At 37.2% G+C, this 16,079-nt stretch overlaps 1 protein-coding gene across 1 annotated transcript; it reads right to left on the bottom strand.

Annotated features, from left to right (window-relative positions):
• Positions 1-3,574: 3,574 nt before the first annotated feature.
• On the bottom strand, positions 3,575-14,222 carry LOC129266109 (zinc finger protein Xfin-like). The gene has a single exon (XM_064103965.1). It carries the CDS (start codon positions 12,811-12,813, stop codon positions 6,991-6,993), a length of 5,823 nt encoding a protein of 1,940 aa, XP_063960035.1. The 5' UTR covers positions 12,814-14,222; the 3' UTR covers positions 3,575-6,990.
• Between the last annotated feature and the right edge of the window lie 1,857 nt (positions 14,223-16,079).

Genomic DNA, 16,079 nt, shown 5'->3' with positions numbered 1-16,079 from the left:
AAAGTGTAAACTTTTTTTTGATACACACTGTATATATACCTATCCTGTGTTCACGATGACAAAAAGTGTAGTAGAAATGTAAAAAAAAATTCAGCTCGCTCTTTGCGCTTGCATTATTTGATTGTTAAACTATGTAACGTCTTCATGCATAACTGAAAGCAGTCCTTAACAGATCACTTTTCGATCAGATCAAAACGTATAACAAAAGTTTTTGCTCGAGCTTCGCGTTCGCAGTAGTTATTTTAGTTGCATTATTTGCATACATAATCTGTTCAGCTTCGCGCTCGCACTATTTAAATAAGGCTTATGATCAGTGGCGTACCTAGGATTTTCCACAGGGGGGGCAAAATCGGCCGCCAAAAAATTTGACAACCAAAAAAAAAAAAAAAAAAAAAAAAAAAAGGTCTTCAATAAAAAAAAATAAAGGTTTTCGTACCAGAAAAAAAAGTGACAAGCAAAAAAAAAAAAAAAAAAAAAAGGTCTTCAATAAAATAATAAAGGTTTTCGTACCACAAAAAAAATTGACAAAAAAAGGGGGGGGGGGGGCAAAAAAGGTCTTTTAAGCTCGTCAGGGGGGGGGGGCAGGTACATGTCTTTTGTATGGGTTGTGGCTCGTCAGGGGGGGCAGAGTGCCCCCCTGCCCCCCCGTAGGTACGCTAGTGCTTATGGTCTAGTGGTTCTGACACTCGCCTTTCAAACAGAGGGTCGTGGGTTCGAATCCTAGCCATGGCGTGTTTTCCTTCGGCAAGAAATTTATCCACACTGTGCTGCACTGGACCCAGGTGAGGTAAATGGGTACCGGCAGGAAATAATTCCTAAAAAAACTGTGCGCACCAGAATCGGTTTAGACTAGCTAAGCCGGGGTAATATAGGAGCGCCTTGAGCACCTAGCAAGGTGGATACGTGCACTATACAAATCCTATATTATTTATTATATATTATAATATATTTATGATGATTTTTAAGAATAAAGCTGTGAAGTGACTATTAGGACTACCCCTCCAAAGAAACAAACAAAAATAAAAAATATTGCTGAAAAAATGTCCGGGCCCCCAATTGGTGAAGATTGGATCCGCCCCTGCTCTCCCCTTCCCCTTTTTTTTCTCTCTCTCTTTCTTCCCTCTCCCCTGTCACTTCTTTTTCTTTCCTTTCTTTTTCATCCCCCCTGATCCCTCCTTTTATCTTTTCTCCCTCCTTTAATACCCACTTCCTTCTCTTTATTTCTCTCTTCTATCCCCCCTCCCCTTTTTTTCTCTCCTCTTCCCTTTCCTCTCTTTTCTTTGCCTGCTCTTTTTACTTTCTATGGGGATCCTCAAATTGGCAAACATGTTTAGAAATGGCCTATTTGTGGGCGACTCACTATTTGTTTTTACACACATTTCAGATTTTTTTAAAATTATCTCTCATTAAATAAAATTCACCGCAACAAAATCTTGATTTGAATGCGAAATAAGAAAGATGACATTTTTTCCCGCTTATTTTTCACATAACAGTTTTATCCACATCTCAGCGACATGAAAATGAAAGAGTCAATGATTTCACCCTCACCATTTCTTTCGTTTTTTATTTTTTGAATTATACAATATTTCAATTTTTACAGATTTGACTGACAATCGACAAACTTGACTGAACTATAGAATGTTAAAACAATGGTAATACCACATGTTTAGGGAGGAATAAAACTTTCGTTTCACAGGACCATGAGGAGAAAATTTGAATATTTCATTCAATAAGTAGAGTGGGTGACATCATCGATCCCCTCATTTGCATACTGACCTGGGCGCGAAATTATTTTTCCCACCGAGTTCTGGACCGACATATGAATATTCATGACTTGCGTCTTCGGATTGAGAGTACGCATGCGCGTGGACTTGTTCTGTATACGGACTAGACATATTAAACCATGGTAAATAAGCTAATATTGGTCCAAACCTAATCAAACGTAAAGTTCGGAATTAACAAGTTCGAAGTTAACCATGGCATTAGTCGGCTATTCCTATTAGTATTAGGCATTAGACAGGCCCAGATTTGAGGTAAAGTTAATGCGCTAGCCTAAGCTAGCCCTACCCTAGCTAGCACATGTCTTGCCATTAATGGCAGCTAGTTTGATAAGTGTTTAAGAATTGGATGTATATATAGATCTAAGCCTATAAGGCCTATGTAACTATGTAAGGGTACCGGTAATTTGACGATGCTAATTCATTCTGAGCAACGTGAATGCTTACGATCGGCACTGGTCGAGGCCAAGTCCACGCGCATGCGTACTCTCAATCCGAAGACGCAAGTCATGAATATTCATATGTCGGTCCAGAACTCGGTGGGAAAAATAATTCTGTTAAAAATAATTCAGTAATGCCGTTGCATAAAAGTTACTATTATGGTAACTTTGCCTCCAATATGGTAACTACCACGATAGCGATGATCAACAGCCAATCAGAATCAAGATACCATTGGATAGCAAAGATACCATAATAGTAACTTTTTTGCAAAGGGGCCCAGGATGTGAAATTGGGCGAAACTTGAAAATGTCATAACTTTCTTATTTTACGTCCAATTTTGATGTAGTTTTTCAGCATTGTGCTTATTGGATTTTCTCTTCACTTTCATACGGACTTTTTGCTGGGCTGAACTTGTTCTTTAACTAATGCTGAGCTTGTACTATACATAATATCTTATGTATTCAAATAAAAGTTTAAGTCCTCTATTCTCTCCCCCTCTATCCGCCCCTCTCTCAACTCTATCATGTTATATTGTATTCCTACAGCTTTCTCTCTACAGCTCACTCATTTTGTCTTTCTTTTTGTAGTACTTCATGAAATATACCATAATTAATATCTTGCAAGTTGATTTCCATAATTGATGCAATTCAACAATTAAAGGGATGGTCCAGGCTGGAGACATTTATATCTCAATAAATAGAGTAAAATTCACAAAGCAAAAACGCTTTATATTTGATCAAAATCAAATAACGAAGTTATTGAATTTTAAAATTTGCATTATTCCGGTGAAACAGTTCTAGGCATGTCTTAATGAATATTCATTAGGTGGGCTGATGATGTCATATCCCCACTTGTTCTTTTGTATGTTATTATATGAAATAAGGTTTATTCAAAAATGTTCTACCAAGAACCGAAACAATCGGACTGACAACTGATTGAGTGCATTCGTTATTTATTGCAGCAACTTATTTCATGATAATGCCATAAATGGAGACACATCATTCACACATGAAATAATCAAACATTTATGATTTCATGTAATAACACAAGAATGAGGAAAGAGGGGATGTGACATCATCAGCCCACCTAATGAATATTCATGACGATGTGCATGTAACTGTTTTCACAGAATATTGATAAAATTTAGAATTCAATAACTTCGTTATTTGTTCTCCGATTTTGATGAAATTTCAGCATTTTGCTCTGTGAATTTTAATCTATTTATTTAGATATAAATATTTTCATATAAAATAATAAATTAATTCTTAAAAAAATATGCATGTTCAGCCCCCACCAAGAGTTAAGACTAAAACATAAAAAACAACAACAAACAAATGCATATACTAGTTTGTGCATTTCAATGTTTAAAAAATATGAGTTTATTCATGAGGCAAGGATTTCTGCAATGGGGCAAATAAAACACGATAACAATACAGCATAACAAAACTTTTTTTTTAAACAAGTATATACTGTTAGCTGTACATTGGTCAATCTTACCTAAGCTGACAAGTTGAATGATGATGCAAGTTAAATGCTAGGCTAATTTTGGCTAAAACAAACATATATCTATGGTCCAAGATATTCAACTGTTTTCTTATAAATGTATGTAGTGATATTTCAAACTAATCTCCATAAATTCAGAGCTGCTATACTGATATAACGTGGCTTAATTTTCTCACATTTTTATTCAATAATCTCACTCATATATGAAGTACAGTGTGTCACAGTATGTTCAGTGTGTTCACAGTCTTTTCACATTGTGACACTGTGTATCACAGTGTGTTCATATACTGCACTATGTGATTCATGCTGTGGGAGTCTTCCTTCCTTCTGCTCAGTGAAACACCAAAATTTCACTGCATCATATGAATGATTATATGTATTCATTTGACGCTGTAAAACACTGTACAAATCTGATCTCAAGACAGTTAACAAGCAGAGTCAAAGACATAACTTTTTACCATCAATTTACACAAATTGCAAAAAACATTTTTTTTTACATTCTTGACGTACGTGTAACATTATAATATACATAGAGTGTTTTATACATCAAAGAAATATAGGCCTGGTCCCACTGGCCGACGGACACAAAACGTATTCGTAACCGATACAGCAGACAAGCAAAATTTCGGGGTGGCTTCATCAAGAAAATTGACAAAATGTGCGAACAATTAAACCACAGTGGATCATGGATGCTTGATGGATTGGATAAAGAGCGTATGAAACATGCTTGCAAAGAGTACACAACGGATACATAACGTTTTCCAATGGCTGGTAAGATAGTTTTAAGTTTTACATCCTCTTTGCATCCGTAAGTGCAGTGGGACCAAGCCTTAGAGTAACATTCATAACAAACTATTTTCCAGGGAAGAATAACATATATGCTATTCACCGACACAGACGCATTTGAAATACAGCCATAGGTATTCAAATTTGAGGAAACTTTTAGGCTTGTATTCTATCTGTTTTTTTTTTCTTTGTAAAGACAACTCATCTATAACTTAATAAAAATCCAAACAACCTCTGTGTTTATTATCTTTAGCAGACTATGCAAACAACAAATATTTGTAACAATAAAAATGTGTCCAACTATACAACACCATGAAATTATCAAATCCACCTACCAAAGGTTACATTTGGGTCTGCCATAATTGAATTGAATTGAATTGAATTGTATTTCAATTTTTTTCAGAGATCACTAAAAGGCTGCAGTGCAGTAAATCATTTAGACATCAGTGAAAGACATTCATTGGATCGCTGAAAGATCACCAGAGGCATGACACATATATTTAAAGTTTAGTGATCTCGGAGATGCTCAGATATCTTGCCATTTTTTAATCTTTCAGCACTAGCACTTAATCTTCTAAAGGGTTCCTTTCTCTGGTATGGAGGCTGTACCCTGAACAATTTGGCTCCATTTCCATAGAATGGAGACCCTTGAAAGACCAATAAAAGGGTCAAAATTGGCAAGGTATCAATTTAACAGTCTCTAAGACAACTGAACTTTGTTATATCTACCTCATAAGATCAATAACAGATTTCAACAGATTCAAATCTTGTGATATAACCTACCTTTTTTAAGAAGCACATGTATTAGCCCTATAGAAAATAATTCTACACGCATAGAGATTATTTCCATGGTATTACGTGTACGTGTATCTAAGAACTGCTTATTACTATTATTATATCTGTGGAAAGGTTCTGAAAACCCCTGAAAGACAGATTGATTACGGTATCATTGCCTTGAACTAGTAATACAGTGACCTAAAGTCAAGTGTGTTTTATTGGTACATTAGAGGTATTTCATGATCTTCAGAAATCTTTGGACTTTCAATGATCTTAGATGGATCTCCGAGTCTTTCGCTAATTTCTGAGAGACTGCCTAAAGATCATTAATATTGATTAGGTGTGATTGATTAAGTACTATTTCACTCTTGAAACAAGTGGAACACTTCTAGCAGTCTCGCCTGCATTACGCAATTGATATAGCAGCAGTGATGACTTTGAAAACAGAGCTCTATCAAATAATCATTCACAAAAGAAAACATTCATATTACCGTATAATAAAATACAATGTCCATTGACCCAAAATGGCCTTTGACATAATCATGTGACCTAAGACATGTGCAAAACAATCATTCACACTTGATTACCCTTATGTCTACATTTCATAAACTAGATCCATAAACTTACTAAGTCATGATGCCATTGAAAAACCCCTAACACTGCCATTGCTCATAGACCCTAAATGACCTTGGTCATATAACCTGGAATTCACATAGGATATTCAGGGATACTTGATTGCTCTTTCATCTAAAAAGTTTCACAGAATAGATACATATCCTTTCAAAGTTGTAAAACTAATTCAACAAATACCCAACATTACTAGTTTGTTGACCCTAAATGTCCTTTGACCTTAGTCATGTGACCTGAAACTTGCACAGGATGTTCAGTGATACTTGATTACTCTTACCAAGTTATTTGAATCAGCTCTATAAATTTTAAAAGTTATGATGGTAATTCAACAAATACCCCCAACTTGGCCAAAGTTCATTGACCCTAAATGACCTTTGACTTTGGTCATGTGACTTGAAACTCACGAAGGATGTTTGCCAATATTTGATTACCCTTATGGCCAAGTTTCATGAACTACTACTAGGTCCATATACTTTCGAAATTATGATGACATTTCAAAAACTTAACCTTCTAAGAGGTTAAGATTTTTATATTGATTCTCCCAACATGGTCTAAGTTCATCAACCCTAAATGAGCTTTGACCTTAGTCATGTGACCTGAAACTCGCGCAGGATGGATGTCCAGCAATACTTCATTAACCTTATGGCCAAGTTTCATGAACTAGGTCCATACACTTTCTAAGTTACGCTGTAATTTCAAAAACTTAACCTTCGGTTAATATTTGATGTTGATGCTGGAAAAGCAGCGCCTATCCACTCTCACTCTGCTATGCAGGTGAGACAAAAAACCCTTGGTTAAGATTTCAATATAGATTCCTTCAACATGCTCTAGGTTCAATGACCCGAGATGACCTTTGACCTTGGTCAAGTAATCTGAAACTCAGGCATGACATTCAGTAATACGTGATTACCCTTATGTCCAAGTTTCATGAACTAGGTCCATAATACTTCTCAAGTTATGATGACATTTTATAAAAACATAATCTTGGTTAAGATTTCAGTGTTGATGGTGCTGCCGACAAAAAAAGTGGCACCTATAGTCTCGCTATGCAGGCGAGGCAACAATGATTAAGATTTCATTGTTCCATGTTTGAATGGGTTTTCAAATGTACAGTCAATTCACAGATTGTCTGATATCTGTTTTCACAAACAACACATAGATGGGGGGTTTCTTTATACAGACGTTTCCTGTGATTCAATATCTCGTCAAATCCTGAAAACCTTTGTCCACATTTATCACACATCAGATAGTTGACTTCCTTATGTACCTTTTTTAAGTGCCTATTGCGACTAGTGGTTGTTATAAATGCTTTTCTACATAATGGGCACTTGAAACGCTTCACACCATAGTGCCACCTCATATGAGCTCTAAGTTCACTTGTTCCAAGAAACCTAGCTTGGCAGTGGGAGCATTGAAACGGTCTTTCACCCGTATGCACCCTCCGCACATGAAGATTAACATCATATATTGATTTGAACTGCCGCTTGCATACATGACATTGTTTTTTACCAGCATGCCTTTTAATGTGCCGATTTAACTCGTACTTATCACTAAATAGATCTTGGCATATGGTGCACTTGTATGGCTTGCCACCCCTGCATATGTAAAGGTGTTGTGATAGGAGCTGTTTGGAAGCAACGCTGTACCCACAGTCAGGACATGTGTGAAATTCCTGCTTTTTGTGGACCGATTCTACATGAATCAACAACCGTGCTTCTGAAACACAAGCTCTTCCACATATGTGACACAGATGGACAGCTGGAGTCCTTTTCGTGTGGACTCTTATAATGTGCTTCTTAAGCTCATGCCTATCAATGTAACCCTTTCCACATTGGATGCATTTATGAGGTCTAATTGAGCGATGCCATTTCACATGTTTTCTAAGGTTTTCTCTTGTAAAGAGTTTGTCACATGTCAAGCATTTCAAAATCTTCCTTTCATCATGGCAGGCTGCATGTCTCTTAAGGCTCTTTATGTTAGGATATTGTTTACGACATTTCAAACACTCAAAGATTGGGTCTTCTTCGTGCATTTGCATGTGTTCCTCATACTGATTACTTGTATGAAAATGTTTATCACACACGGGACACCAACAATGTTTGTGCACTTTTCGTTCATGCTTGCAAATTTCATTTTCATTCACAAATAGTATTCCACACTTTACACATTCATAGAGATTCTCTTTCTTGTGCATTTGCAAATGTTCAGCAAGGCTACTGTCTTGGGAAAAGCTTGCCTTGCACATGGAACAAGCAAATGGTTTTCCACCCGTATGAAATTGAAGATGGTTGATTAATTGATTCTCAAAGGCAAATTTGTCTTCACATTCAGTACACTTGTATTGCAGCTCTGCATGTATTTCCATATGAAGCTCATACAAACATTGACCTTCAAATGTTTTCTTACAGATAGGGCACTTATTACATTTTAACAGTTCTCTCTGGTGACTGTAGAGAGCTTCCTCACTGGCAAACCTCTCACCACACTCACAAACTTTGTTCAAAACATCCTCATGACATCTCATCAAGTGTTGCAAAAGCGAGAGTTTGCCAGGAAAATGTTGTTGGCATTCAGAACAGGAACAAAGTCTTTCATCAACAGTTTGATCACTAAGCTCCTCTAGACTTGATTCTTGACCATTTTCTCTCTGAGTTTCTACTACAGTCAATGCACTGCTAGATTCATCACTCTTTGTACCCCTTCCATTAAGTTCTGAACTGATGCTCATCTGATCATCATCATAGTCATCAAACAAATCCTTAGTCATGGCAATTGATCTGGTCTTCTCACTGATTTCTTTGCTCAACTGAGGCTCTTTAAAACTTGTTTGTGTTTCAACCAGGCTCATATTAGAATCAGAGTTGTGAAACACCTTGTTGGACTCTTCCTCATTAGAATTCCCTTGATCATAAACTGTGCCATGTGTGGTAATGTGAGCAATGACTTCTGCTTTGGAAGAAAACCCCTTTCCACATTCACAGATCTGATCAAGGACAACCCCATGGTGTTTTGCAGAATGCCAGATTAGTGATTTCCGTTTAACAAAAGTCGATGAACATTTAGAGCAAGACAAATATTTTTCCCCTGTATGGAAATAAGCTATGTGTTCTCTCAGGCATGATGACTTTCTAAAACGCTTATTACACTGAGAGCATACATATGTCCCATATTTACGATCTTTTTTGGAGGAGCCTGCCTTAATTAATTTTTTGCCTCTTCGAAATTCAGTTGGGAGAGTCTTGTTTTCTTTACTTTTAGTAAGGTGTGATTTCATGTGTGCTGTTAATTCATAGCTCCATCGAAAGGTCTGTTCACATTCAGGGCATTTCTGTTTCTTTTCTAAGTGCATAAGTATATGGCAAATGTAAGAAGACCTTTCACAAAACACCTCATCGCAATTTGGACATTTCATGGGTTCCCCTCCCCCAACAGTCTTTGTGTGGACAGTGAGTTGTTCAACTGAATGAAAACTTTCTCCACATGAACATACATAATTGAGGGTATCATTGTTTGTATGTACTGATAGGTTATGATCTGTACAATCTTTGCCATGGCTGATTTGCATGTTATCCTGGTCAGACGTGTCTTTTTGATTGGAATCAATTGGTTGCTTTTCACTGTTAGACTCTTGATCAACAGTTACCTCACGAGACACTTGATCAGCAGCTACCCCATGATCTCTTAATAAATGACTCCCAAGCTCCGTCCTTCGTCTAAAGGATTTTGGACATAAAGAACATTCAAAAGGCCTTTTACCAGTATGTGTGTACATATGTTCTTTTAGATGATCATTCCTCTTAAACCTTTTCTCACACTGAGTGCAAGCATAGGGCCTAGTAGATATGTGCTTAGGAATTTCATATGATCTAGATTTTAAGGACAGCCCTTTGCTAATTGTTTTTTTGTGAGCTAGGATTTCAGGTTGATCCTCGGAAGACTCGTTTCCACTGTTAGACACTTGATCAACAGTTACACCATGAGACACTTGATCAGCAGTTACCCCATGAGACACTTGATCAACAGTTACTCCACGAGACACTTGATCAACAGTTACTCCATGAATACTTAATGAATGATTCACAAGGTTCCTCTTTCGGCTAAAGGATTTTGAACATAAAGAACATTCAAAAGGCTTTTTACCAGTATGTGTGTACATATGTTCTTTACGATGACTGGTCTTTCTGAATTTTTTCCCACATACAGAGCAACCATAAGGCTTAGGAATTTCATGTGATCTAGATTTTAGAGAGATTCCTTTACTAATTGGTTTCTTTTGAGCAAGAATTTCAGTTTGATACTCAGAAAACTTGTTTCCACTATTAGACACTCGATCAGCAGTTACCCCAGGAGTCTCCTGATCAACAGTTACCCCATGAGTCTCTTGATCAACAGTTACCCCATGAGTCTCTTGATCAGCAGTTACCCCAGGATTCTCTTGATCAACAGTTACCCCATGAGTCTCTTGATCAACAGTTACCCCATGAGACACTTGATCAACAGCTACCCCAAGAGACACTTGATCAACAGTTACCCTATGAGTCTCTTGACCAGCACTTACCCCACAAGACTCTTCATCAGTAGTTACTCCATGAGACACTTGATCAACAGTTACCCCACAAGACTCTTGATCAACATTTACCCCATGAGATACTTGATCAGCAGTTACCCTATGAGACACTTGATCAGCAGTTAACCCACACGACTCCTCATCAGTAGTTACTCCATGAGACACTTGATCAACAGTCACCCCATGAGTCTCTCGATCAGCAGTTACTCCATTAGACACTTGATCAACAGTCACCCCATGAGTCTTTCGATCAGCAGTTACCCCAGGAGTCTCTTGATCAACAATTACAACATTAGACACTTGCTCAACCATTACCCCATGCGATACTTGATCAACAGTTACCCCATAAGAATTTTGATCAACAGTTACCCCATATGAGACTTGATCAACAGTTACCCCATGAGTCTCTTGATTAACAATTACACCATGATGTCTTAATGAACGATTTACATGGTCGGTCCTTCGTCTAAAGGATTTTGGACATAAAGAACATTCAAAAGGATTTTTACCAGTATGTGTGTACATATGTTCTTTAAGATGATTGGCCTGTCTGAACTTTCTCTCACATTGAGAGCAACTATAGGGCTTAGGAATTTCAAGTGATCTAGACTTGTCACCAGGGCTATTAATTTGCTCAAGACAATCCTCAAATGATAGTTTGTAAACCAAGACTTTAGGTTTGGAAAAAAACTTGTATCCCTGTTCAGACAATTGATTATTAATAAACCCGTGAACCCTTAAAGAATGACTTACAAAGGCCCTCTTACGAGCAAAAGATTGTTGACATATACAGCACAAAAAAGGCTTTTTACCAGTATGGGTATCCATATGTTCTTTAAGATGATCATTCCTCTTAAACCTTTTCTCACACTGAGTGCAAGCATAAGGCCTTGTAGATATGTGCTTAGGAAATTCATATGATTTAGATTTTAAGGACAGCCCTTTACTAATTGCTTGCTTGTGAGCAAGAATTTCAGTTTGATCCTCAGAAGACTTGTTTCCACTGTTAGACACTCGATCAGCAGTTACCCCATGAGACACTTGATCAACAGCTACCTCATGAGACACTTGATCAACAGTTACCCCATGAGACACCTGATCAACAGTTACCCCAAGAGACACCTGATCAACAGTTACCCCAAGAGACACCTGATCAACAGTTACCCCAAGAGACACTTGATCAACGGCTACCCCATGAGAATCTTGACCAACAGTTACCCCAAGAGACACTTGATCAGCAGTTACTCCATGAAACACTTGATCAACAGTTAATACCCCATGAATACTTAATGAATGATTCACAAGGTTCCTCTTTCGGCTAAAGGATTTTGAACATAAAGAACATTCAAAAGGTTTTTTACCAGTATGTGTGTACATATGTTCTTTACGATGACTGGTATTTCTGAACTTTTTCCCACATTCAGAGCAACTATAGGGCTTAGGAATTTCATGTGATCTTGATTTTAAGGAAAGCCCTTTACTCCTGCTCTTTGAACTTTCTGTATTTCCCAGTTGGCTTAATATATCATAACTTTGGCTATGCATTTCCTGGTGAACATTACCCTGTTGTTCCCACTCATCTGTTGTATCAATCTTTTCCTGATCTGCTTTATGTATTTGCTTTTGATTTGTTTCAAGTGATTTGTTGTGACCTCGGTCATGTGATTGCATGTAATTTGTGACAAACTTTTCTTTGTGAGCAATGTCTTTATTTCCAGAAGCAATCTTCTTTCTACATTCAATCACCTCATTCCCATGTTGTTCTGATGAATGCCTTACAAGTTGCTTCATACGATGAAAGGATTTTGGACATAAAGAACATTCAAAAGGCTTTTTACCTGTATGTGTATACATATGGAGTTTCAGACTCAATATTTTCTGAAACTTTTTCCCACACTGAGAGCACACATGGGGCCTGTTAAGAGACGTCTGTTCATTACACAATGATTTTGAATGTACTGTACTATTTGAAACATTGCCTTTACAAATGTTGTTAGAAACATCACCTGTGTTATCTATTTGCTCATGAGCATTTTCATCAAATCCTTTTTTACTTTCACTTTGTGCATGACTCTGCTTTTGAGCAATGTCTTTAAGATTGGAAGAAAACTTGCAACAAGACAAAGAACTGCTTCTGTGGTCTACACTGACATGACAAGCAAGATCATTTGATCCTCTCAAACATCTTTGTGACCTCTCCTCTCCAAGGTCACATGAGTTTTCTATGGATGCTGGTAAGTGAGGTCTATATACTCCTTGAGAATCCTTGCTATAGTCTTTGATGCTGCTCTGCTCTTGTGATAGATCTTTCCCAGTGCACTCTGAGGACATGTCAATCCTTGAAGTAGTACCTGGTTGTCATAAACATAAAGGGTGGTAATCAAACCTCAACACTAAACAAGAATTTTATTACACTCATGAAAACAACGCTAGGTTTGGTCTTCCTTCTTAACCCTATCTAGGCAGGGTGTTTTGGGAGATCATATGACTTGGGAGGCACCCCCTCCCCCTGAGATCTCGGCGGTAGATTGCAAGATTTCGCCGAAAATTGGCACGCAGGTTGAAATTCTATATCAATTTATTTCATGCCAATTTCTATTAATTGATTATGACAATCTATGGGTAATTAGTATGCAAAATCATACTTTTTCCCCTAACTCCCTAAATAAAGCTTCAAATGTTGTAATTTTTGGTGTAGAAACTCTTTGTAGTTTTCTTAGCAAAAGTACATTAAAAGAGTTGTGACATCAGATTTATATCTCATGTATTATACTGCTTTTTTGCAATATCTTATGTATTTTCGTTATCTTTTTAACCTTTTGTTTTTCATTGTTTTTCAATGAACTTTGTAAGGGACTCTTTTGAGATCATAAATAGCATATAATTAATCCATTTACACCAGCAAAACTAAAAACAATCATCTATGGCTGAAAACACAATTTGCATTAACTTTGTACACAAAATCATGCTTTTGAGCAATTTTTGGTCTGACATGCACTCACAAAATAATGCGTAGTTTCAGAACGGCGTACCCAGGCCTCCGCAAATTTGGTCTCGAAAAAAGTGCAAGACTTTAAAGTAACTAGCACATCAATGATGTGGAGCTCATCTGGCATCTCGCAACAAAAGTTTACACAATTTTAATTTCAGCCCAGTTGACACTGTAGTGAATTATATTGGTGACATAAATTGAGGATATAGAATTGAAATTTTGTGATCTATGAATAAATTTCATATAAATTAAGCATAAATAATTTTCCAGTCAAAATTTCTTAACTTCTGTGTAGAACCTTGGTGAACCTCATGTAGCTCTCAGATGGAACAAAAATAATCAAAATCATTCAACAAATAAATAGGTAATTTTTGTGAGTTTTGAAAATATATGAATGAATTAGCATATTTAATGAGATTCAAAATTCTGTGTTGAAATTCTGTATCACCACCTCTAGCTATCATATAAAGCAAACAAAATTGAAATTGATCAACAAATGAAGAAGAAAAAACTTTCAAAATTTCAAAATTCTGTGTAGAAGTTGGGTGAATCTCATTAAGTTCTACCAGATGGAAGAAAAAAAATCAAAATCAGTCAACAATTAAAGAAGAAGCATTTTATGTGAATTTTTAAAAATATGCATAAATTAATTTTGCATAAATTAGCATAAAAATTGTTCTGGTCAAAATTTCAAAATTCTGTGTAGACATTTGGTGAACCTCATGAAGCTCTACCAGATGGAGGAAAAAAAATCAAAATCGGTCAACAAATAAAGAAGAAGCATTTTATGTGAATTTTTAAAAATCAGCATATTTAATATGCATAAATCAGCATATTTAATGAATTTCAAAATTCTGTGTAGAAGTTTTGAATCCCCCACCCAGTGCTATTATATAAAGCAAACAGAATTGAAATCGGACTTGAAATGGCGACGAAGAAGCATTTTGAAATTGTGAACTGACCACAGATGCCACGCCACAAGCTCATTTGGCCCTTCGGGCCGGATGAGCTAAAAAGTCAGTGAGTGGCTCGTTCAAATTATTTCGCATAGCGAAAAATACTGTGTGAATAGTTTAGGGGGGCCTCTGAGCCCCCCCCCCCCGCCAAGGTTAATAGGCATGCCAATATAATGTACAGTCCTATTAAGTATTTAAGTGAAATTCATGATAGTCATCAAATCTTCATCTGCTTCATAAAAATCACAAGTTTTTTCCCAACCTTTTTTCACAAGATGGAATGATTGACTGCAGTACTCCATATAAAGTCTGGTCTAGGTTATCTAAACCACAGCTATAAGAATACCACCTATATTCACAAGCAATCAACAAGACTGTTGAGAGCACATAATATGCCCACCTGTAACATGGAAAATGGGGTTATTGCTCAAGCAAGACAAGGCAAAAGCAATTTTTGGTCTCGCCCACTTATGAAAATAACCAGAAATATCATGATTTGCGAGGGCACGCAAGAGAATTATATCGAAACTTCATTGTGAAATGACTGGGATGGAGTAACACTTGTCATAAGAGCCTTTCACGTAAAATTTAATTTTGACCTGAAAATGACCTTTGACCTTACCATGTGACCTCCGACTGCAGCATAACATGCAGGTTGCCTAAGTACATCTACCATCCAAGTTTTGTTGAAAAGTAACTTACGGTTGCGGAGTTAGGTGTCATAAGAGGGTCTTGCATGTAAACTTTAACGTTGACCTCAAAATGACCTTTGACCTAACCATGTGACCTCCAACTGCAGCATAACATGCAGGTCCCCCAAGTCCATCTACCATCCAAGTTTGGTTGAAAAGTGACTTACGGTTGCGGAGTTAGGTGTCATAAGAGAGTCTTGCATGTAAACTTTAACGTTGACCTGAAAATGACCTTTGACCTTACCATGTGACCTCCGACTGCAGCATAACATGCAGGTCCCCCAAGTCCATCTATCATCCAAGTTTGGTTGAAAAGCGACTTACGGTTGCGGAGTTAGGTGTCATAAGAGTCTTGCATGTAAACTTTAACGTTGACCTGAAAATGACCTTTGACCTTACCATGTGACCTCAGACTGCAGCATAACATGCAGGTCTCCCAAGTCCATTTACCATCCAAGTTTGGTTGAAAATCGACTTACGGTTGTGGAGTTATGTATCATTACAGGTTTGTGACGGACGGACGCCGGACGACATTTGGATCCCTAAGTCTCGCCTTCACCTCTGGTGGGCGAGACAAAAAGTGGAAGGTGGCAACTTCACCTTTGACCTTCTGACCTCAAAATCCATAGAATTCCTGGGATCTATGCTAGTATCATACACACCAAATTATATGAGCTTGGGTTAAGATGAAATGAAGTGAGCACATTTACAATGACTGCAGAAGGGTAAGATGAAAACATGTCAGTGCGACCTTGACCTTCTGACCTCAAAATCAATTGGCTTCCTGGGATCCATGCTAGTATCATATATATATATATACCAAATTATACGAGCTTAGGTTAAGTTAAACTGAAGTTATCGCGTTTAGAAGGAAAAGTTAGCAGACTGGCAGACAAACACCGAGCATATACCATAATACGTCCCATAGGACGGGCGTACATGTATAAAAACTGATTC

The sequence above is a fragment of the Lytechinus pictus genome, chromosome 8 (genome assembly GCF_037042905.1).
Source record: "Lytechinus pictus isolate F3 Inbred chromosome 8, Lp3.0, whole genome shotgun sequence".
Taxonomy (NCBI): Eukaryota; Metazoa; Echinodermata; class Echinoidea; order Temnopleuroida; family Toxopneustidae; genus Lytechinus; species Lytechinus pictus.
The sequence above is the reverse complement of the archived record's forward strand: the minus strand, read 5'-3'. Positions and strand labels throughout refer to the sequence as shown.

Excerpts from the sequence above, each read along its gene's own strand:
- LOC129266109 (XM_064103965.1), bottom strand. The coding sequence starts at position 12,813 with ATGTCCTCAGAGTGCACTGGGAAAGATCTATCACAAGAGCAGAGCAGC.